Below are 21,446 nucleotides of genomic sequence, written 5' to 3'. Positions count from 1 at the left end.
ATCCGAGCCCCGAGGCACCTCTGGCAGATAACGCGGAGGCTCCTGCCCAGGCTCGCGCAGCGCTCCGTGCCCCAAGGGTCCTGGGGAGCCACCCTGGGAAGATCCCTCAGGAAGGGAGCAGGATTAACCTCAGCTCCTGCCCCCCTGCCCCGGGCTGAGCTGAATCCTGCCTGGGCAGGCTCCTGCCAGCGCGGCCCCTTCCCCTCCCCAGCCCAATGAACCCAGGGGAAGCAGGGGAAGGCAAAAATCCTCCGTGCCCGCGCCCCTGGACAGACGGACAGACCCCCCTGCTCCTGGCCTTGCTCACCGAGATTTATTGAGTGAATCCGTGTGGAGGGGACAGGGAGGCACCGGGGCTGGATGGCACGGCCCCAGCACCCCTGAAAGCCAAGAGGGGAGCAGGACGAGCCGTGGGCACGCAGCCCAAGGCTCACACGAGCCCCAGTAGCTGCGGGGACACGGGGCAGGAGGCACCCGGGGCTGTGCTGACACATGGGCAAGGGGGCACAACCCTCAGCGTGGTGCCTGGAAGTGCCCAGACCCAGCTTTGGAGGGCACAGCCAGGGCACGTGGCACCATCAGGCCACCCCCACCGTAAAGGGACACTTGAGAGGGGTGGCACGATGCCCGCAGGCTCCCCGGCATCTTCTGCTCCCCACCCCCCCCGGTCCCGTCCCTGTCCCCTCCTAAAGGCTCAGCCCTCGGCGGGCAGCGGGGGCACGGAGGCCAGGGCGGGCAGGAGGTGGGCGTAGATGTCGATGCCCCGCAGGAAGACGTCCTCGTTGAGGAACTCGTTGTGGTCGTGCAGCAGCACCGGGGTGCGGTTCATAGGCGAGAAGCCGATGGCCGGGTGTCCTGCCTGGGGACGGGAGAGCGGGGTGAGAACGGGGCCGGGACGAGCAGCAGGGACACAGGGGACAGGCTGGCGTCAGCACTCACTGCTCGGATGTAGCGGCTGTCCGTGGCAGCGGGGAAGATCTCAAGCTTGAGCTGCAGCTTCCTATAAAGTGAGATGTGTCAGCGTGGCACAGGGACAGCCAGGTCCCCAGAAAACAAGCCAGAAAGGTCCCCAAGCCATGCGGGACACTCAGTCCTCTCCTCTCCAGGGGAAATGGGGCACGGTGAGGTGCTGGCGTAGCAAAGGAGGCTCTCTCCCAACCCTGCCACGACACCCAAGCCCCAGGGACCAGAGGATGTCCCCCGGGTGCCCGCTGTCTCTCTCCAGGGGCACTACTCACATGTCCCTGCAGACCCCGCTGAAGGCTTTCCACCACGGGTCAGACTCCTCGGTGGAGGTGATGTGCTGGTCCATGCATTTCTGAGCGATGGGGAGGGAAGGGGGTGAGCACCCTGCAAGGGGCACAGGGTGCTGAGCCCTTTATCCCCGTGCCCTCACCTGGTGAAACTCGTAGGTGACACCGTCCCCAGCTGCCTGGCACCAGCCGGCCACCTGCTTCTCGAAGGCCTGCAGAAGATAGCAAAAGAGGGGCGTGAGCGGGGGCACCCCCAGCCCCAAATCCCCCCGGCGGGGCCAGCCTCGTGCCCACCTTGAGGTCCACGGTGGGTGGGATGCGGATGTCGAAGCCGGCGGCCATCTCGGAGGGCACCACGTTGAAGGAGACGCCCCCCTCCAGCATGGTCAGGTTGAGCGAGGTGACGTCCCCCAGGGTCAGCCTCGTGTCAGATTTGAGCCTGGGGGACACAGGGGGAGAGTCCCCCTCCGTCCCCGCCACCACCCCCAGGCGGGTAAACTGAGGCAAAGGGGGGGGGCACGGTGCTGGATCCCAGCCTCGCTTCAGGTCCCCGAGAGGCCAAGAGAAGGGCGAGGACCGAAGCAAAGCTGATGCCACCCCGTGGCCGTGCCCTACCTCTGCTTCTCGCTCTCCCTGAAGGCCAGGAAGGAGGTGATCACTTTGTGCTGGGGAGGCAAACATTTGGGTTAAGCCCCCCTAGAACCAGCCAGGTGGAGGGTACCATGCCCTAAGCCAGCCCCCCAGCCCAGGGGGCCAGCCCCAAAAGCGGCTCCCAAACACAGGCCAGGTGCCCATCCCAAAAGGGGCTCCCACCCCCGGGGTCCCCGCTCGCTCACCATCTTCTCGGCCGCCGTGTTGCTGATGAAGCGGGACCCGTGCCCGGGGCTGCCCACGCACTTCACCTTGATCCCTGCCACCACGGGGGACGAGGGAGAGGCTCTGAGCAGGAGCCCAGGGCGTACCCGGCACCCCGATGCCGAAACACCCGGCAGAGCAAGGGAGGGGGTGGCGGGCAGGTGGTTACTCACACCAGGGGCTCTTTTCACCGTAGAAGACGCTGAAGGTGTCGGAGGGACTGGCCAAGCCTGGGGTGGGCACAGAGAGGTGTCAGAGGCTGGCACTGCAGGGGGCACTGCCTGAGGTGGCCCAGTGGGACCCCAAAGGCTTGGGGAGGGGGTGATGCCAACGTGCAGGGGGTGCCATGTGAGAAAAGATCCCCTCGGGGGTCCCAGGCCAACCCTGCCACCGCTCACCCTCGTCCAGGGCAAAGCCCACGTTGAGCGCTCTGAACTCCGGGCGCTGCACGAACATCTCCATGCCCTTGTGTCCGCCCACCTCCTCGTCTGCAGAGAGAAGTTTGCTGGGGAGAAAGGCATCCCCCAGCCCGGCACCCCACCGGCTGCCCTCAGAGCTGGCCACCCCCTCAGCCCTGAGCGAGGAGGATCCCAAATCCCAGCAGGTAGGCGCAAGTCTCCCACGTGAGGAGCTACAAAAAGCGTCCCCCGGCTGCCAGCCCACCCTGTCCCCTCGAAAGGGGACTCCCTGGGGACCTACCAGGCACGAAGGTCAGGTGGATGGTGCGGGCAAAGCTCTTCCCCTCCGCCTTCAGCCTTCGGATGGCCTCGAGGTACCTGCGGGGAGGGGGTGGTGGAAGGGCGCTTGGGTGCAAGGAGAGGGGCTGGGTGCAAGGAGAGGGGCTGGCGTCCCCAGGGCCACCCCAACCAGGTGGCACCCTCATGCTGCTCCGTCTCAGCACCACGGGGAGGCAGAATCCCCCCCCCGACCCTGCTCCGAGGCGCATCCACCCCGTGCCCAGCCGGCACCGAGCCCCCCACTCACTGGATGGAGATGCACTTCATGTCCTGGGCACCCCGGGCGTAGATGTTGCCTTGCGAATCCTTAACAGCCTCGAAGGGCGGGTAGGTCCAGTGCTCCTGCGGGGAACAAGGGCCGTGAGCTCCTGCTGCACGCCATCCCCACCACGCCCAGCCTGTCCCACAGCCATACCTCGAAAACCGGCACGACATCGGTGTGAGAGTTGAGCAGGATAGAGCGCAGGCGAGGGTTTGTGCCCAGCCAGGTGAGGACCAGCACCACGCGGCCCTGGCACACCTGCAAGCAAAGGCAGGATGTCACCAGAGTGGGGACAAGGGGACCCGGTGGGTTGGGGCACGCTTGGCCCCTCACCAGAGCCCCTTGGCCGTGGCCACGAGCAGCCACAAGCTCCTGGCTGCAATTCAGGTGGAGTTGAGGGGAAACTGCCAGCCCCTCGGTGTCCCCTGTGCCAGCCAGGCGTGAGGGACATCTTCAGCCAACATCACCCTGCCTGGTCCCCGGCTAATCATAGCGCAGCCAGCCCTAAAGGTCAGCGGGGACCGGCAGAAATACGGGCTGCGAGAGGAGCTTAAGGAAGCACCGGGGTCAGCGGAGGATTAGGAGCAGCAGGGAAGTCACCTCCTGCCCCTCTCCTGGGTGGTGGGGAGGGGACAGCCCCACGGCCGGGCTGGGATGGGGACAGGCACAGCGGCAGCAGGGCTGGTGTTGCCTCGCTCACCTCCACTTTCTGGCTGGCCAAGCCCAGGTCGGTGCCGACGCGCTCCAAAAACTGGATGGCCGCATCTGGGGACAACAAAAAGATGAAGGGAGAGAGTTCGGGAAGGCAAAGTGCAGCAGGGGAGCCCGTCGTGTCCTGAGAAAAACATCTCGATGCGCTTCTGTGGGAGGAGGGAAATACTGATGGGACAGAGAGGTACGTAGGGGTAACACAAATGTTTGTCCCGGAGCCAGGGCAGCACGGAAAGGGGAGGCTGGGCCGTGGGTCTGCTGTGCCACAGGAGGACAAAAATCCCTACAACGGCCCCAAAACCAGGGGCACCAGCAGAGATAAGGCGCAGCCGCGTTCCCCTACACCTGGATCATGACTACCCTGGCCCAAGGAACCAGGCAGGAGGGTCCAAAGACCAGACCAAAGGCTGGTGGAAGGGACGGAGCCGTGCCGCCAGCCCTGCCGCCTCCATCGCCCCCCAGTCCCCCCCGTCCCCTCCTCACCATAGTCGGGCTTGGGGTGGACGGTGTCGATCCGCAGGTACTGGCGGAAAAGCGTCACCGAGGGGTCCTCCGAGCCCCCCGCGCTCTTCCCTGGCTTCCCGGGTGCCATTCCCGGGCTGCAGATCTCCGGGGGGGGAAAGAGCAGGGGGTGGTTAATCACCCACCACCCCCTCCAAAGTCCACCCTCATGAAAAGCTTGGGGCAAAGTTCGCCCTGGCGTGCACGGGACGGGGAGGGAAAGGGGCTGGGGGTGCGGGGGGCCGAGGGCGTGCGGGTTTCTGCGGGGGGCTACGGGAGGGGTGCACGGGGAGCGGGGGCACAGGGGGTGCCTGGGGCGCACGGGGGAGCACAGGGGGACACCGGGGGTGCGCGGGGCAGGGGGGCTACAAAGCAGGGTTGCGCTCAAAGGGGGGCGAGGCTACGGTGGCGAGGGGCGCACGGGGACAGGGAGCGGGTGGGGAGGTGGGGGGGGGGACCCCAGCAGCACGGCGGGGAGCGGGGGCACCGCGCTCGGGGCACCGCGCTCGGGGGGGTCCCACGATGGGGGCACGGTGTGGGGATGAGGGCAGAGGGGCTCGGGCTGCAGGCAACCGGCCCCCGGTCCCCCCCACCCCCCCGGTGCACCGGGCCCTACCTCCGCGCTGCCGCCGCCGCCGCTGGGCTTCCGCCCGGCCCCGCTCCGCCCCCCCCCGGGCCGGCCCCGCTCCGCCTTCCCCCCCCCCCTTACCCAGGCCAGGAGCTCGGTGCCCGCCGTTCGTTCCAAAGAATTGCACGGGGAGGCTTGGGGAGCCCGGAGGAGATCGGTTTATTGGCCTCACGTGTTGCCCCCCCACCCCAAAATGTGCTGTGCCCCCCTCCAGGCAACATTCTCGCCCCCCAAAAGGCAATGGCTGCGTCCCGTGCCGTCCCCATCACCCCAAAGCTCAGCACTCAGAGGCATGGTGCTGGAGGGGGACACCGGGGGGACATGCCCAGGTCAGGGGCACCCCCCTGGGAATGCCCCGTGGCTGCGAAACCTCTCTCAAAATTCATCAAAGCAACGTGGGACCTCCAGATGCTGGGGCAGGTGCTGCTGTAGGAAGGGTGGTGTTCAGAGAAATCCCCCCCAAGCTCCTTGCTGCCCCTCAGGGCCGGGCACGCTGCCACCGAACACGGCACGGGGACAAACGGCCCGGCTGTGTGACAAAGCAGGGTGCCAGCACCCCGCCGTCCTCCGCTGCGTGGGGACGGAGCCCGCGCTCACTGCAGCTGGCCGAGGAAGCCCAGCAGCGCCCGGTGGAAGTCCCCCGGCTTGTCCAGGTAGCAGGCATGGCCAGCGCCAGGCAGCACGGCCACACGGTGCCTGGGGAGGTGCCGGAGGCTCTGCAGGGCCTGGGGGCCCAGGTGGGTGTCACGGTCACCGTACAGGATCAGGGTGGGCGTCTGAAGAAGAGGGGAGAGATTCGGGACGTCGGGGAGGGAGACGCCAACCCCTACCCATCGCCTCAGCCCTCTGGGAAGCTGAGGGAGGGCAGAGCCCAGCGCCCCCCGAGCTGAGGGCACAGCTCCCATCCTCCATCCTCAGCATCCTCCGTCCTCCACGACCTCAACCACCTCACCTGGACCCGCCGGTACTGCCCCACGGCGTAGTCCCGGGTGCCCACGGGCGCGATGGGCACGAAGCCCCCCAGGCGGTCCCCGTGCAGCAGGAGGAAGGGCAGGGCGAAGCGGCCGCTCATGGACGGGCTGACGAGGACGGGCCTTTGCAAGCCCAGCTCCTCCAGGATGCGCTCCAGGAAGGCCACCCGGCCCTGCTGTGTGGCCACCGTCCCCGTGGGGGGCGAGTCCCCATAGCCTGGCGTGGGCACAGGGTGCAAGGTGGGCGAAAACGGGCATTGGTGTGAGCCCCAGGAGCTCCAAGCAGGGTCACACAGGGTCTGGGTGGCCGGCTGGGTGACACCCCGCAGGGACAGCCCAGCCCTAGAGCTCCCTAAGGAGCTCCAGAGCCCGCTCACACCCGTGATGAGCGCAGCCCCACGGTCCTACCGGGCAGATCTATGGCGACCGCGCGGTGCCCTTCTCCGGCGAGCAGCGCCAGCGTCCCCAGGGCTTCCCAGGTGGCGGAGCTGAAGGCTTGGCCGTGCAGCAGCAGGACATCCAGCCTGGGGCAGGGCACAGAGGCATCCAAGGGGCTCAGCACCGGGCCGTGCGCGCAGCACCGGGCGGCCACCAGCATCCCCCGGGGGCACGGGGCACCCACCTGCCGGGGCCGGGGGCGCGGAGCCCGGTTGCCTCCCGGTAGGCGACGGCGGGGCCGGTGCCAGCCGCCGTCCCTCTCCGCACCGTGCTGTTGGCCGGGGGAACGCGGTGCAAAGCCGGGGGGGGGCGGCGAAGGGCGGAGGGCAGCAGCAGCAGGGCGAGGGCGCAGGCGAGCAGCGCCCCGAGGGCCAGCAGCGCCGGGCGGCTGCGGCTCATGGCAGCGCTGGGGGGCTTCGGGGAGAGCCCCCCGGAGCCCCCGGCTCCCCACCGGGGCCCCCGATCCTCCGCTTCCTCGGTGCTGCCGGCCCCAGGCTCCGCCTGTAGGGGCGGTGGAGCGCGGCCAAGCCCGGCCCCTCGCACCCCCGGCCCCCCCCCCGGCCCCCCCCGGTGTCCCCTGGTCCCCTCCGGTGCCAACCCGTGCGCTGCCCCCGCCCGGCTTGGAAGGAGCGGATGCGCTCGGCTGTGCCGGGCCGGGTTTGGCACGGCTCGGCACGGCTCGGCTCGGTTCGCCTCCCCCCTTTTTGGCCCCGCCCGGCCCCGCCGCTCTCCGCCTCCGCCACCCTTTGCCCCCGGGGCCCGTCGAGGCGGAGCGGGGCACGGAAGGAGGCGAAGGAGCGCGGGGACCCACCCCACACACCCCAAATCCCCTCGCTATGGCCACCCCGCAGCTGAGCGAGGGCACCGTGGAGGTGGCGGGGCAGAGCCTCTTCTACCGGCAGGCCCAACCGGGCGGCCGTGCCCCGCGGCTCAGCGTGCTGCTGCTGCACGGCATCCGCTTCTCCTCCGACACCTGGCTGCAGCTGCAGACCCTGGCCGTGCTGGCTGATGCCGGCCACCGAGCCGTGGCCATCGATTTGCCCGGTAAGGCACGGGCAGCACCGAGCACCGGCAGGTGGGAGCCACTCGTGCCACCCCCGGTGCCCGGTGGCACAGTCCCGAGCCGCCGGTGCCACCCGTCGTCCCGTGGGCGACGTGTGGCACGGGCCTTGGGGTGACGTCCCCTTTTTGTCCCACCCCACAGGGCTGGGGCGCTCCAAGGACGCCGTGGCCCCCGCGCCCGTGGGGCAGCCGGCGCCGGGGGGGTTCCTGAAGGCCGTGGTGGAGGCGCTGGGGCTCGGTCCGGCCGTGGTGGTCAGCCCCTCGCTCAGCGGCATGTACTCCTTGCCTTTCCTCTTCCAGCACGGGCACCTGGTGAAAGCCTACGTGCCCGTGGCACCCATCTGCACCGACAAGTTCCCGGCGGAGCAGTATGGCCAGGTCAAAGTAAGGGAAACGGGGGGCACGAGGAGGGGGGTGGGAGCATCTCCCGTCTCCATCCTGGGCCGGGAGCATCTCCATCCCCGTCCCCATGTCCTGAGGGACGGAGATCGGAGGTGTTTCTGCCGTCCACACGATGCTTCGGTGGGCAGGGAGGAGGGCGAGCATCTCCCTGCCTCACCCTGCACCCCGTTCCCCCTCTGCAGACGCCCACCCTGATCGTCTACGGGGACCAGGACGTGGAGCTGGGCCAGGCCAGCCTGACCAACCTGCGGCACCTCCCCGAGCACCAGGTGCTGGTGCTGCAGGGCGCCGGGCACGCCTGCTACCTGGACAAACCCGAGGAGTGGCACCGCGGGCTCCTGGCCTTCCTACAGCAGCTGGAGTGAGCGGCACGGGGCGCGGGGCCAGCGGGGGAGCCTGGCACCGCTCCCCGCACCGGGACCAAATAAAGCCACCAGCTTTTTTGCTGCCCTCCCGCTTCCTTCTCCCCGGTTCCCCCCTGGCTTTCCGCTCTCCTCCGTGGCCACCGTGTCGGGCACATCAGGTGACAGCCACCCAGGAGGGCCAGGACAGCCGGGTGTTTGGCCACAGGGCGTTGATCCCATATCCCGGCCTCCTCCTTCTCCTCCTCCTCCTCCTCCTCCTCTTCCTCTTCCCACCCCTCTGGCCGCGCACCCACCCCCAGGTTTAATCCCGAAGGGGCTTAAAAGGTGACTGCCAGCCCTGGCTGTCCCCTGCCCACGGTGGCAGCAGCGTGCTCAAAGCGCCCCAGGGGATTTATGGCCGGGAACAGATGGAGGGGCGGGGAGGCCAGACAGACGCCTGGCCGGACAGACGGAGGGACAAACCGTGCCCACCACCTGCCTTTCCCCCCAAGGAGCTGCCGAGCCGGCCACTCGGGGTGCAGATGGGGCCAGCAGTGGGGTGCCACCCCCCATCTTGCCCCCCATACCCCCCCCCTCCAAGCCTGCCTGGGCTTTAGCTGCTTAACCAGGGCCCAGGAGGATTTAGTGGGGCCGCGGGGGCGAGGGGGGTGGCAGCGCTGGGGGCACCTGCTTGGGGGGCAGGAGCCTCCTAGCATCCCGCTGCCCTCAGTGGGTCCAGCACGGTGTGGGGGGGTCCTGACCACCACATCCCTCTCCCACCACCCAGCCGGGCTGTGGGGTGCTGCCAGCAGCACCCTTGGGTGCCGGGCTGCCATCTCCAGCCCTGCCCGCCCGGTGCCCTTGAGCCCTTGAGCCCTGCCAGCTGATCGGCTTCCAGGAAACAAAATGCAATTACAAAGAGGGGCGATGTGCGAGCCAAAGGGGGGGGGGGGGGTTGGTGGTGTAGGGGGGGGGGGGGACAGGAATGTCCCCAGCGGTGGCAGATGGCCTTACCCAGGGTGCATTGTTCCCTTCAGTGTCTCTTATCCGCTGTAATAGGATCCCGGAGGGAGGGAGGGAGGGAGGGAGGGATGTGGGAGAGGGGAAGAGCGAGGGGGGCCCCAGCGGGCCGGGGTGGGGGCCGGGGCTGCCAGCCTGGCCCCAGCCCGTCAAGCGGCTCATTGTCCCTGCCCCGGGTGGCACTCGGCGACACCGGCAGCGATGTGGCACTGAGCGGGGCCGGCGGTGGCACCGGGAGCACGGAGAGGTACCGGGGGGGGGGGGTGGCACCCTGGGGGGGGGGGCGGAGGACACACGCACGTTTCCTTCTGGGAAATTGGGGAGGGGGGGGCCTGCCCTGTGTCCCCTGCCACCCCACAACCTCCTCCTGTCCCCCTCGGGGCTGCTCAGCCCCCAGGGAGGCGCCCATCGCCACCCAGCCCCCGGCCCTGCCGCTCCCTCCCTCCCCTTGAAGGGCGGGGGGGGTGGGGGACACACACGGACACTCCCCCCCCCACCTCCCTGCTCCCCCCCTTTTTATCCCCTCTTTTGTCCCCTTTTCTCTCCCCGGTGCCGCTCACCCGGGGGTGCAGAGATGCCCCCCTCCTCCCCCACCTCCCCAAAAAAACGTGTCCCCGATGGGGAGCCCTGGCAGCCCCCGAAATAACCGTGCCCCCCCCCCCCCCTTCCACCACCATCACCCCCCCCGGGCTGGCCCCGACACGGGCGCTTTGTTCCCCAGCCCCGCTTGGCATCGCCGCCGGGGCCGCCCACCCGTGGCTGGACACGCGGCGATTGTCCCTCTGTCCTGCTGGCCCTCTGTCCTGCTGTCCCCTCCCCTGCTGGCACCGCGGGGACGAGCCAGCCGCCCCCAGCCCGGGGGGCTGAAGGGGTTTCGGGGGGTCCCCGGGGACGCGGTGGCCTCGGTTTCCCCCTGGGCAGGGTGGGCGAGCAAAGCGGGACCCCCCTCCTGCTACCCGCTCCCCTGCAGGCAGCCGGCCCCTGCCTCAGTTTCTCCTCTTCTTTAGGGTGTGGGGGGGCCAGAATCAGGGTCTTTCCCCCCCCCGTGTCCTCCCCAGGCCATGGCATCGCCGAGCGGCACGGAGGGTGGCCCCGAGGAGCCGGAGCTCAGCATCACCCTGACCCTGCGCATGCTCATGCACGGCAAGGTAACTGCTGGAAATGATGGGGTGGGGTGGGGGCCGTGCTGGAGCGCCCACCCCCTTGGGATGAGCATCTCCGGGAGGTTTCCTCGCCCCCATCCTAAACCCGGGCTCTCCTCGCCCCCCGCCAGCTCTGCCCCGGTGTCACCGGCTGCGTGTCCCCGGGGCCGGGCTGGGGCGCTGCCCACTAACGGGGCTGCCCTGGGCTCTGCTCCCGCAGGAGATCGGCAGCATCATCGGCAAGGTAAGAGCTGGGGGGCCCTGGGCTCTGCTGGCCCCCGGGGGCTCCTGGCCCTGACCACCGGCCCCGTTCCTCTCCCCGCAGAAAGGAGAAACGGTTAAGAGGATACGAGAGCAGGTAAGGGCGTACCGGGCGGCTGCGGGTTGCTCTGTCCCGGTGCCTCCCAGGGTCTGGCACCCCAATTTTCCCCCCTGGGACGCACGGGGTGGTGGGATGGGGATAGCCCAGGGGGCACGGGGAAAGGAAAAGCCCTGACGGGGCGTGCCACCGTCCCCAGAGCAGCGCACGCATCACCATCTCGGAGGGCTCCTGCCCCGAGCGCATCACCACCATCACCGGCTCCACCGATGCCGTCTTCCGAGCCGTCTCCATGATCGCCTTCAAGCTGGAGGAGGTGGGCAGCCCCCCCATCCTATCCCCAGCAAGGTGCCCCCCATCCCCTCCATGCCTGGGGGTGCAACGCCACACTCGTGTGTCCCCCCTTGTCCCCCCTGTCCCCTCCTCAGGACCTGGGAGCAGGGAGCGCCGAGGGGGCCGCGGCGGGCAGGGCGCCGGTGACGCTGCGCCTCGTCATCCCCGCCAGCCAGTGCGGCTCGCTCATCGGCAAGGCCGGAGCCAAGATCAGAGAGATTCGGGAGGTGAGGACGGGGATGCCGGGCCCAGTGAGGGGGGAGGCCAAGCCCCGGGGGTTTGAGGCCCCGTCGCTCGCCCCACGGCTCGGGTGCCCCCGCACTCCCCGAGAAGCGACGCAGGAGGCAGAGCATCACCCCACAGATCCCACAAATGTCCCGGGAGGGGTTGGGGGGAGAGCGAGAAGCATCGCAGCCCCCCCCCTCCACCCCCTCAGCAGCCCCCTTTGCCTCCCCCAGAGCACGGGGGCTCAGGTGCAGGTGGCTGGCGACCTCCTGCCCAACTCCACCGAGCGCGCCGTCACCGTCTCGGGGGTGCCAGACACCATCATCCAGTGCGTCAGGCAGATCTGCGCCGTCATCCTGGAGGTAGCCGCCCAGCCCCGGGCACGGCAGCCCCTTGGGAGCACCCCTGCCCAGCCCGCCGGTGCTGTGGGAGGCAGCAGGTGCTGGAATGGGGAGGGGGAACCCGACCCCATCTCATCCCCTCCACCTCCTTCCCTCCCTATCCAGTCGCCTCCGAAGGGGGCCACCATCCCCTACCACCCCGGGCTCTCCCTGGGCACCATCCTGCTCTCTGCCAACCAGGTAAGGGGGCTCGGGGCCGGTAAGGGGTGGCTCTGGTGGGCTCGGGGTTTGGGGGCGGGGGTCTCCTTGCTGTCCTCTGTCCCCCCGTGGCCCCCAGCTGACGCCCATCGTCCCCCCCCCCCCCAGGGTTTCTCCATGCAGGGGCAGTACGGTGGGGTCTCTCCAGCAGAGGTGAGTCCTGTCCCTGTCCCCTGTGCTGGGGCACCGCTGGGACCCCCGGGGGACGTCCCCGTGGGCACGAGGTGTGTGCCAGAGCCCAGCCTGGGGGATCAGGGGGCTCTGCCATCAGCCCTAACGCCTTCTTCTCCTCGTAACGCCCGGGCAGGTCACGAAGCTGCAGCAGCTGTCGGGGCACACGGTGCCCTTCACGCCCCTGGGCCACCCACCCTCCATGGTGCCAGGTGAGCTCCCCATTAGGGCTGGGCACCCCGGGGCTATCTATGCCCCTTCGGACCTACTCCTGGCCCTGGCAAGGCCGAGGGGGTCCCCATCCCTTGTGCCCTCCCCAGTCGCATCTCCTTGGGATGCCCTCCCCACCCCAAGACCCTTTTTTTTGGGGTCTTCCTAACACTTCCACCTCTCCCTCCAGGCCTGGACTCCAGCTCGCAGAGCAGCTCCCAGGAGTTCCTGGTGCCCAACGATGTACGTGTGGGTCCTGGGGGGGGGAACCAGTGTCTTGCACCCCCCTCTGCAGCCCCTGGGGGCTCCCTGCTCCTCACCAAGTCCCAATTTTCCCCCCTGGCCCCGCTCAGCCTGGTTGTGTGTGTCCCCCCCCCCCCAGCTGATCGGCTGCATCATCGGCCGGCACGGCAGCAAGATCAGCGAGATCCGGCAGATGTCGGGCGCCCACATCAAGATCGGGAACCAGACCGAGGGCTCCAGTGAGCGGCACGTCACCATCACCGGGTCCCCCGTCAGCATCACCCTGGCTCAGTACCTCATCACCGCCTGGTAAGCTCCCCAAAAAACACCGGGGAATGGGGGGGGGATGCTGGCTGCAAGAGTGGCACCGCCCAGCACCGCAGCTTTTGGGGACCCCCTCCACGTGCAGGTGGGTACCTTGAGGTCCTCAGGCAATAGGGCAGGGCCCTGGACCCCACAGAGTCTCAGCCCCCCAGTGGGGTGCCCAGGATGCGCCGCAGGGACCCGTGCCACAAGGGATGGGGGGCGTGGGGTCTACGTGCCCTACAGCGGGCAGGTGACCCCCGTAATTTATCACCGTGCCCCTCACCACCCTACCCATCGTGCTTGCCCCCCCCCCCAGCTTAGAGACGGCCAAATCTACCTCCCAGGTGCCACCCGGCCCTGGCTCCGTGGACCTCGGCGTGGGCTTCTCCCAGCCGCTCGCCCCGGGCTCGGGCGCAGCCCTGCCTGCCGTGGCTGCCCCCCCGCCGGCCCTGCTGGGCTCCCCGTACGCCCTCTCCCTCTCCAACTTCATCGGCCTGAAGCCGGTCTCCTTCCTGGCACTGTCCCCGTCCTCCGTGGCGGGTGCCAACGGCGGCACCGCCACCTACACGACCAAGATCTCGGCGGCCAACGGCACCAAGAAAGCTGACCGGCAGAAGTTCTCCCCTTATTGAGCCCCTCCGCGGGTGGATAAAGGTGGGTGGGGGGATGTCCTGGGGCCACCCCGTGCCGAGGACACCCCCCCTGTCCCCCACCCTGTCCCCCCAGCCCCTGCCAGGCACCCACCCCAGCACCCAGGGGATGGTGCTCCTGGGGTCGATGCCTGCTGGAGCAAAGGGTTGCTCTGATGCGCGTCCTGGCAGCACTGTGCCCCCTTTTTCCCCCCCCCCAAAGCTTTCCTACATGTCCCCTGGTATTATTGGGGGGCTGTCCCCATCAGGGGGGCCACCCTCCCAGTGCCAGGTGTCCCTCGTCCCCTGTCCCTCGCCCTCCTGCCCATGATGCTGCCCCTCTCCTGCCGTCCCCGGCCCCGTGGGCTGCACCCGAAGGCCAGATCCCGCTGATGAGGGGCTGACGGGGCCCTTGGGGGTCCCCCATCCCCCAGCTGTGGTGGGGGGGCCTTCCCCTGGCTGCCCCGTGGCTGTCGTCTCCCTCCCATCCAGCAACCCCCCCCCCCCCGAGAGCCTGCTGGCTTGGAAATGCTGTATATATAAGTCTATATTTTTCCTCCTTTGTAACTTATCAATGGTTTAATAAAAAGATAAAATTTACGGGTGACAAAAATAAAAATAAAAAATTCCATCCCCCGGGGTTGGAGACACCCCCAGTTCTGGGGGTGACAACAGAAGAGAGGGGGTGGTGGCCCCGTGGCCAGGGGTGCTGGCCCCTTGGTCTCAAGCTCTCTGAAAGTCTCCCCCAGAGCCCCCTCCCTGCCGTGGGCCCAATTCCCTGCCCCAAGGGAGGGTCCCCGAGCTACTGGGACTGGTGTTACTGGTGTTAGTGGTGTTAGCTGGGCCGGGGAAGGGTGCCCGGGGGGGCCGCTGTGAGCACCCTGGCAGGGGTCCCCACGGGACAACGGGGTGGCCGTGTGGGAGCCCCTCAGCTTCCCATATCCTACATCCATCCAAGTGTGCAGAAGGGAGACGAAGGCACCCGAAATCTGCCGTGGAAACCCGGGCAAGGACCCCCTGAGGTCCAAGGGGGCCGATCGGTCCCCCCCCCCCCCCGGTGCGGTGGCACCGGGCTCCTCAGCCGCTCTCCTCGGGAACTTGCCCTGGGATGGGGAAGCCCACCTTGCTCTGGTCCCTGGGGCTGGGGGCGATGCAGCTGGAGCGGGTTTCCAGCGTGCACGTGGCTCGCTGGAGGAACTGCAGGAAATTTTCCTGGACGGAGGCCTCCGAGACGGCCAAACACAGCTCCTGGCCCAGGGGCCGGTTGAGGCAGCTGCGCCAAAGCCGGGCCAGCTCCTCCCGAATCTGGCGGTTCAGCAGCCCGTAGAAGAAAGGGTTGATGGCGAAGGAGGAGTAGGCGATCCAGGTGACCGTCATCTCCCCGTGCCCGCCGCCCGCCGCCCCGGCGGTGACGGAGGAGTGCAGGTGGAACGCGAAGAAAGGCAGCCAGCAGCACAGGAACTGTCCCACGATCAGGACCAAGGTGAGGATGGCCTTGTGGCTTCCCAAAAAGCGCTCGGGGCTCAGGCGGGGCAGCGGCAGGCTCCTGGAGGTGACGATGCTCACTTGGCTGGCAGCGGAGCCAGAGCGGTGCCCCGGGACGGCCGCCTGTGCCGGCAGGGGTGCGTGCTGCAGGGCCGCCAGCCGAGCTACCCGGTACACGCTGCAGTAGACAGCAAAGATGATGACGGTGGGCAAGACGAAGCAGGCGATGCTGAAAATGATGACAAACGCCTTCTTGTGGGCCCCGGGGCTCCAGTAGACCGTGCAGCGGCTCGCGCTGGTGGCCCCGTTGTCTTGAGGCCAGCCCACCAGCGCCAAGACGGTGATGAGGACGGATTTGACCCAAATGAAGACGACTCCGGCCACCGCCAGCCGGATGGTCATCTTGACCTCGTAGCGCATGGGGTGGACGATGTAGTAGTAGCGCTCCACGCTGATGACGGAGACGGTGAGGATGGAGGCGCTGATGAAGCAGACGTTGAGGAATATCAAGGCCCGGCACTCGGCGATGCTGTAGATGACCCTGTCGAAGCAGGAGGAGCTGGAGATGATCCCCAGGGGCATGAGGAAAATGGCGGAGAGGAGGTCGACCGCGCAGAGGTGGCAGACGAAGATGAACTTCCTGAGGAGGGGGGTTCTGAGGATGACCACCAGCACCACCACGTTGGCCACCAAGGCGGTGACGGTGAGCAGCACCATGCAGAGGAGGCCGACGGCCTCCTGGGCGGCGGGCTGCCCCGGGATGGGGGGCGACTCGAGGCCGTCCGTGGTGTTCGGCCCCCCCTGGCTCGCCATGCCAGCCGAGGGCTAAGCCAGCAGCTCCGGCGCCCGCGTGGCAGGGACAACTCTCCCGCGGTCCCCCAGCGCAGCCATGGCCACTGTCTTCTCGTCAAGCAGGCCCCTCGCCTGTTGGGGAGGGGAGAGGGGTGTGAAGGAGAAGGAGCAGAGCAAGGAAGAGCCGTGGAGAAACCCACGGAGGGTCTCCAGAGCGCCCCGGAGATGCTGGAGCAAGGAGAGGTGCCCAGAGAGGTGGCAGCGAAGGGCTGGCACTGCCAGCACCTTCTGGCACCCCAGCCCACCTGACGGCCACCCCATTCCCCTGCCCACAGGGGGCACAGCAAACCCCATATGCCCCATCCCCACGACCCCCACCCACTCTGGGTCCCCCTCCTCGTGGCCGGGGGACCCTCGGTGGCAGTGTGGGACCCTCGGTGGCAGTGTGGGACCCACGCACCTCTGCTCCTCGGGAGATGGGTGCCGCTCCTCCTCGCCGGCGCTGCTCCCACGGCGGCACTGGGGCTCCCGGAGGCCACGTCCGTGTGTCCCCCCCCCTATGTCCCCCCTTCCCCGCGGCTGTCACCCGTTAGTCATCGTGTTTGCCTGCCGCGGATGGCACCGGCTGTCACACCCGGGCTCTGCCTGCCCGCTGCCAGCAGCGGGCCCACGGGGAGAGCTGCTGGGTCCTAGCAGCCGGCGGGTGACACGGCAGGGGGGACCCAAGGGTCCCCAGCCCGTGGGGCCCGACCGACCCTCACCCAAGTGCACCGTAAAGTGTGGGAGGGCGGCACGCCGAGGAGGGCGTCCCCCACGCAGGGGGATGTCACTTGTCATCGGGGTGGGACAGCCGGGTGTCTCTGTGGGGACATGGATATGTCCCTGGGGGGCTTTAGGGTGAGGAGAGGGGCTTGGTGGGGCCGTCGTGGCTGGCACAGCACCAAGGGGAGGGCAGGTGCTGAGGATATGGGGACGGGCCCCTCCACAGCAGCACCTCTCCCTCGTCCTCGTCCCCTCCGCAGTCCTGACACCACGGTGGTGGGCACCAGCCTGGCTACGGCGATGAGGGAAACCCGCTTGGCCAAGCTGTTGGATTTCACCTCGAGTCTGCCGACACCGATGGCTGCAACAGGCTGTGGCCCTCCCGGAGCCACCCACACTGCGGGGTGACACCAACCGGGGTGCCCGACTCTTACTCTGTCCCCTCTGCACCCAGCAGGAAAGCGAGGCACCGCTGGGCACAGGGCACGGCGGATTTATTGATGGCTGGAGCAGGCTGGGCCCCTCCATCCCTCACCCCGAGGGAATGACCGGGGGGCTCAGAGCACCGCCGGCCTCAGAAGCGGAGCTGAACGAGGTAGCGGAGCCGGCACTGGCTCTCCTGGTAGATGAGGTACTCGCTCTGGCTGAAGGAGGACTCCTTGTAGGCGGGCATGGGGACGGGCTTGCCCTGGCACACCAGCACCTTCTTCCCATCCAGCAGCACCTCCTCATCCTGCGCAGGGTCTGGGCGAGAAGACCCCACACCACATCAACCCCGAGCCCCAACCCATCCACCCCATGCCCCCCTCAGCCCCTCGTGCCCCGTTCTCACCCGGCTCGGTGCGGCCACAGGCCAGGACGCTGTCGTAGCCAGCAGGAGGCTGCCGCAGCGTGGGGTCATCGCAGGTGATGCGGTACGGCTTGCCCAGGGCCACCTCCGTCAGGAACATGATGCCCACCCTCTGGGCCGTGCAGCCCACTGCCACCACAGGAGGGAAAGGATGGGACGGGGTGACAGCGCCAGCACCAGCAAGTCCCACCCAGCTGTCACCCAGCACGGAAGGGGCTCGGCCCGGTGTATGGCACGGGGATCTGGGCTTGCACCAACCCCACAGGCGTCCCCGTGGGCCTGGCGTGCTCACCGTAGCAGGCAGACTTGCTGTTCTCGGAGGCGAAGTAGATGCCCCTGCCCACGCGGCCGCCCGAGTGGGGCATGATGCGCAGCCCGTTCCTCAGGATGGCCGCGATCACCGCCACGTTGGTGCCGTGCCAAAGCAGGCGCCGATGCTCCAGGTGGTCGTGGGCCTGGAAGGACTTGTCCTGGAGAGACGTGGAGCTAAGGGCTGGCCAGGGCAGGGCACGTGGGGCTGCCCCAGCTCGAGACACCCCCCCCTGAGGACCGAGCCCAGTCGCAGGGGCACGGCCGGGCTTTCCCCAGGTGGGGACCAGCAGCTCCTTCTTCTCACCTCCCCTTCTCGGGCCACCACCCAGATGTTGAGGATGCAGGCCTTGTTCCCTGTCTGCACCACGTAGTTTTGGATCAGCTGCCGGGAAAGGAGGCAGGGACGCGGTGTCACCACAAGGCAGCCATCCAGCCGTGTCCCCACCGAGGAGGTGGCACCTGAAGGGCTCCCCACAGTGCTCGGGGTCCCTGCGTGCCGGTGGGGACCCCAGCACCTGGTGCTCCCGGGAGGACGGGTCCAGCAGGGAGAGCTGGCAGCAGAGCAGGGCATAATCCTGGTCCAGCGGGTGGGCGACCTCCTCCTCCTCTTCCTCCGCCTTCTGCGCCTGCAGGCTCTGTGCCACCTCGATGTCAGCCAGCACCTGGCAGGGACACAGAAGGGACATCCTCACTGGGGACCGTGGACCCTGCCACGGCATCGCCTCCCTGCTCGGCGGGGACGGGTGGCGCTGGCTACAGGCCGGCCAGCATCTCACCAGCAGCATGTCCTTCTTGGCACGCAGCAGGTCGGGGGAGTCGATGAGGGGCGGCCGTGCCTGCCCGAAGTTGTGGGGGACGATGGTGTAGAAGCGGGAGGAGAGCTCCTCCAGGCGGGCGGCCCGGGGGGGCTGCTCCCGCAGCGCTGCCTCCAGCTCCTCCAGCGCCTCGAAGCCCCGTGTGATCTGCTGCTTGCTCAGCTTCCCCAGAGGCATCTTCTTCACATCTAGACAGGGGCAGAGGGGTTGTCGTCACCCCCCCTTCCCACACCAGGCACCCCCCAGCCCTTCTCCTCCCTTGGTGCCCGCCGTGGTCCTGGTTGGACCCCAAAGGGGACGCTTTGAAGACCACCAGCATCTCTGCCACAATCAGCAAGGGCTTTCCCCATCCCCCCAGCACCTCCTACCGATATTCATGGTCTTCATGGCATCCCGGAACATGTCGCTGCTGAAGATGAGGGCCACCAGGTCCTGCGTGGTCTTGTCCAAGGTGCAGGGCAGCACGCGCCGCTTGGGGACCTTCCCCCCGTCCACGCCATCCGCCTGTGGGGACAGCTGAAGCCTCGCTGAGCTGCCAGAAGCTGTGGGCTGGCTCTGCCCGCTTGCCATGACCAACACCACCCCAATGCCCTCTCCTACCCCATCTCAACCCATCACCCCAAATCTCTGCTTGTGGGCTGCTTCAGCTCTCACGCACAGGATCAGAGAACACCCCAAGTTGAAAGGGACCCATAAGGATCATCAGGTCCAACTCCTTGCCCCACACAGGTCCACCCAAAAATTCAGACCCTATGACTAAGAGCACAGTCCAAGCGCTTCTTAAACTCCAACAGGCTCGGTGCTGTGACTACCTCCTTGGGGAGCCTGTAGCAGTGTGTGACCACCCTCTCAGTGCAGAACCACTGCCCCCGGGTGATGCCCTGGCTGCCCGCTCACCCTGACGGTGACCTCCAGCTCCTGCCCAGCCCCCGGCTGCACCTCGATGAGCGTGTACTTGCCCGGCTGGGCCACGAAGTTCTCCCGTGCAGCCCAGCTGTTCCTGGTCTTCTCTTGGAACTTCTTCTCAAAGTCCTTCTTGGCAGTTTCCAGAGAGGCGAAGGGCGTGAGCTTGGACTGGCCCACCTCCCCCTGCAGCAGACGCAGCGTCAGGGGCACCAAGCACGAACCGCGGGCGCCTGACATCCCTGCTGAGCTGTCACCCAGCCTGGGGACGTGTCCTTGATGCCCCCACCCCCAAGGAGGGCTTGTGGCAAAGCCACTCGCTCTCTCATTTCAGGATGGGGAAGGTGGGATGAGGAAGCAGGCAGGGAGCACCCAGTTCTCCCCAGCCGCCTGGGGGACCCCAGACACGGCTCCCCTCGCGGGGACGGCCGCAGGATGGGCTCACCACGCGTCCCCAGCGGCTCCAGGTGCTGTAGGCGCCGCCGTGCTGGATGAGCTGGATGATGTAGAACTTGTTGTTGTTGGCGCTGATGTTGGTCTGGTTCAGGGTGCAGTCGTAGTCCTCGTACACCTGCAGCAGGCAGCAACCAGGGTGGCATTCGGGGGGCAGAGGGGAACTCTGTGGAGCTGGGGATGGGCAGGGGGGCTGCAAGGGGTCTCAGGGCTGCCCCCATGCCAGCAGGGCAGGGGCTCCCTCCTCGCCCCTCGCACCCCATCCCCAGCTCCAACATACACTGGGTGCCCCCACCCCACGCTCACCTGTGCTCCCGTCCCTGCACCCAGGGGGCACAGCCCATCGATGGTGGCTGGGGGCTTCTCCTTGGGGGCTGTCTTCAGGGCAGCCAGCGTGGAGCTCCAGGCATCCTCCTCCTTCTCCTCCTCCTCCTCCTTCTTCCCCTTTGCTTTCTTGCCCCCGCCTGGGGGCTGTGGAGTGGGGGGAGCTCGGCGCTTGGGGGCCATGGGCGAGCGGTCCCTGTGTGACTTCAGCCTCTGAGCAGAAGCCTGCAGGGACGTGAGGGATATCAAGTGCCCTTCCGGGAAAGTCTGGCTGGGCTGTGCCTTGCCTGCCCTACGTCTACAGCTGGGGAGCACGGCCAGGCAGGAGGAGGGGACTGCAGGGCGAGGTGCTGGGACTCGGGGGGGCTCGGGCAGCCTCCCGTGCCGTCCTCTCCCCTCCTCGCAGTGGGTGCTGGGGGCAGCAAGGGGAGAGAGGAGAGGGGAACAGAGCAGGGGGCAGCCCTTGCCAAAATTTCTCAGCCCTCCCCCCCCCAAAAAAAAAGCAGGCAGCAGCCAAGGACAAGCGGAATCAGCGGGCAGGCCAGCACGCCTCCGGGCAGCAGTCCCCTCGGTGCCGTTCAGAAAACAGCCTCCAAGGAACCCAAACCCGTGCTGGTGCCGAAGCTGTGTTTTGCAGGTGGAGTCTCCTTTCTCTTCAGTACCTCGGGAGGCGAGACATGACGGCAGGAACGCTTCCCAGCTGGTTTCTGTCAGTCGGCAGCCCGGCTCCCCAGGGGACAGGCGGCCAAACAGTGTCACCGCGCCTGCCCAGAGCATCCCGGAGGCCCCGCTGGTTGCTGGCGGCTGGCCTCGGGTTTGGAGTCTGTTCAGAGACAGCAACAAGTGGCAGCCTGACGTGCTGCATGGACTTTTAACACCTAAAAATGCCGTGCTGTCCTTCCTGCCACGGTGACACCGGGGACAGTGCCGCCTGGGTGGCTTTGGAGCTCCCCAGCCCACACCAACCAAAGCCCACACCAGCAAGGGGACATCCCCAGGTCCTCCCCCAGGGCAGACAGGGCGATTTGTTTCCAATGCCCAACCTTACCAAGGCAGGTCCCCCCCAAAAGGTCTGCAGCCCACCTTGGCTGAGAAGCCAGGAGCTGCAGGAGGGGACCGAGAGCGCTGACTGTGACCTGACCTGCCTCAGGGAAGGGACGGGGAAGAACCTGTTTGGAGAGCAGGGGGGTGGCGGTGGTCTGAAGCTGAGCCTGGGGAATGGGGAGGAAAGCTTAGTGCTTGTTTTATGTTGTCTTCTTTGTCCCTCAACACCTGAATTAGTGAGTTACAGTTTGTGTTAACTGACTATAGATAGATAAATTCCCTGAGTGAGAGCTGTGCTTCCTGCACTTACATTCTGCTCTGATTCGCCTCGGTCCCCACTCTGGA

General features: G+C 67.7%; 6 protein-coding genes across 10 annotated transcripts; 2 read left to right on the top strand and 4 right to left on the bottom strand.

Annotated features, from left to right (window-relative positions):
* Positions 1-291: 291 nt before the first annotated feature.
* Positions 292-4,983, bottom strand: LOC311212884 (aminoacylase-1-like). 2 transcript variants are annotated; one of them, XM_084292554.1, is made up of 15 exons: positions 4,936-4,983; positions 4,302-4,425; positions 3,808-3,872; positions 3,261-3,365; positions 3,093-3,187; positions 2,808-2,884; positions 2,507-2,596; positions 2,282-2,338; positions 2,090-2,163; positions 1,869-1,918; positions 1,548-1,692; positions 1,397-1,465; positions 1,239-1,318; positions 940-1,000; positions 292-859 (listed from the first exon to the last, which is right to left on the bottom strand). In XM_084292554.1, the coding sequence occupies exons 2-15, from the start codon at positions 4,408-4,410 to the stop codon at positions 695-697; spliced, it is 1,242 nt and encodes a 413-aa protein (XP_084148680.1). In that variant the 5' UTR covers positions 4,411-4,425; positions 4,936-4,983; the 3' UTR covers positions 292-694. The 2 variants fall into 2 exon arrangements, with proteins under 2 accessions (XP_084148680.1, XP_084148681.1); XM_084292555.1 differs by having other exon boundaries at positions 4,302-4,417; positions 4,936-4,964.
* A 557-nt stretch (positions 4,984-5,540) lies between these two features.
* On the bottom strand, positions 5,541-6,829 carry ABHD14A (abhydrolase domain containing 14A; the record flags this gene model as incomplete). The annotated part of the gene is made up of 4 exons (XM_084292721.1): positions 6,541-6,829; positions 6,327-6,442; positions 5,900-6,135; positions 5,541-5,723 (listed from the first exon to the last, which is right to left on the bottom strand). The coding sequence occupies exons 1-4, from the start codon at positions 6,753-6,755 to the stop codon at positions 5,541-5,543; spliced, it is 750 nt and encodes a 249-aa protein (XP_084148847.1). The 5' UTR covers positions 6,756-6,829.
* Positions 6,830-7,192: 363 nt separating this feature from the next.
* Positions 7,193-8,235, top strand: LOC311212824 (putative protein-lysine deacylase ABHD14B; the record flags this gene model as incomplete). Its single annotated transcript, XM_084292457.1, has 3 exons — positions 7,193-7,400; positions 7,561-7,802; positions 8,003-8,235. The coding sequence occupies 3 exons, from the start codon at positions 7,193-7,195 to the stop codon at positions 8,183-8,185; spliced, it is 633 nt and encodes a 210-aa protein (XP_084148583.1). The 3' UTR covers positions 8,186-8,235.
* Positions 8,236-9,306: 1,071 nt separating this feature from the next.
* On the top strand, positions 9,307-13,911 carry PCBP4 (poly(rC) binding protein 4). The gene is made up of 13 exons (XM_084292952.1): positions 9,307-9,431; positions 10,243-10,332; positions 10,547-10,570; positions 10,652-10,684; positions 10,845-10,961; positions 11,074-11,205; positions 11,437-11,565; positions 11,710-11,784; positions 11,911-11,955; positions 12,110-12,185; positions 12,374-12,426; positions 12,566-12,735; positions 13,049-13,911. The coding sequence occupies exons 2-13, from the start codon at positions 10,246-10,248 to the stop codon at positions 13,362-13,364; spliced, it is 1,257 nt and encodes a 418-aa protein (XP_084149078.1). The 5' UTR covers positions 9,307-9,431; positions 10,243-10,245; the 3' UTR covers positions 13,365-13,911.
* A 527-nt stretch (positions 13,912-14,438) lies between these two features.
* On the bottom strand, positions 14,439-15,687 carry LOC311213075 (putative G-protein coupled receptor; the record flags this gene model as incomplete). Its single annotated transcript, XM_084292897.1, has 1 exon — positions 14,439-15,687. Exon 1 carries the CDS (start codon positions 15,657-15,659, stop codon positions 14,439-14,441), a length of 1,221 nt encoding a protein of 406 aa, XP_084149023.1. The 5' UTR covers positions 15,660-15,687.
* Positions 15,688-16,909: 1,222 nt separating this feature from the next.
* Positions 16,910-20,802, bottom strand: PARP3 (poly(ADP-ribose) polymerase family member 3). 4 transcript variants are annotated; one of them, XM_084292963.1, is made up of 11 exons: positions 20,720-20,802; positions 20,040-20,282; positions 19,726-19,851; positions 19,275-19,466; positions 18,746-18,893; positions 18,339-18,565; positions 18,078-18,224; positions 17,867-17,944; positions 17,543-17,720; positions 17,233-17,379; positions 16,910-17,144 (listed from the first exon to the last, which is right to left on the bottom strand). In XM_084292963.1, the coding sequence occupies exons 2-11, from the start codon at positions 20,238-20,240 to the stop codon at positions 16,975-16,977; spliced, it is 1,614 nt and encodes a 537-aa protein (XP_084149089.1). In that variant the 5' UTR covers positions 20,241-20,282; positions 20,720-20,802; the 3' UTR covers positions 16,910-16,974. The 4 variants fall into 4 exon arrangements, with proteins under 4 accessions (XP_084149089.1, XP_084149091.1, XP_084149092.1 ...); XM_084292965.1 differs by having other exon boundaries at positions 18,746-18,881; XM_084292966.1 differs by having other exon boundaries at positions 19,275-19,409.
* Between the last annotated feature and the right edge of the window lie 644 nt (positions 20,803-21,446).

This window comes from Netta rufina, assembly GCF_964035555.1.
Source record: "Netta rufina genome assembly, chromosome: 10".
NCBI classification, from domain to species: Eukaryota; Metazoa; Chordata; class Aves; order Anseriformes; family Anatidae; genus Netta; species Netta rufina.
This window is presented reverse-complemented; position numbering and strand designations above follow the sequence as displayed.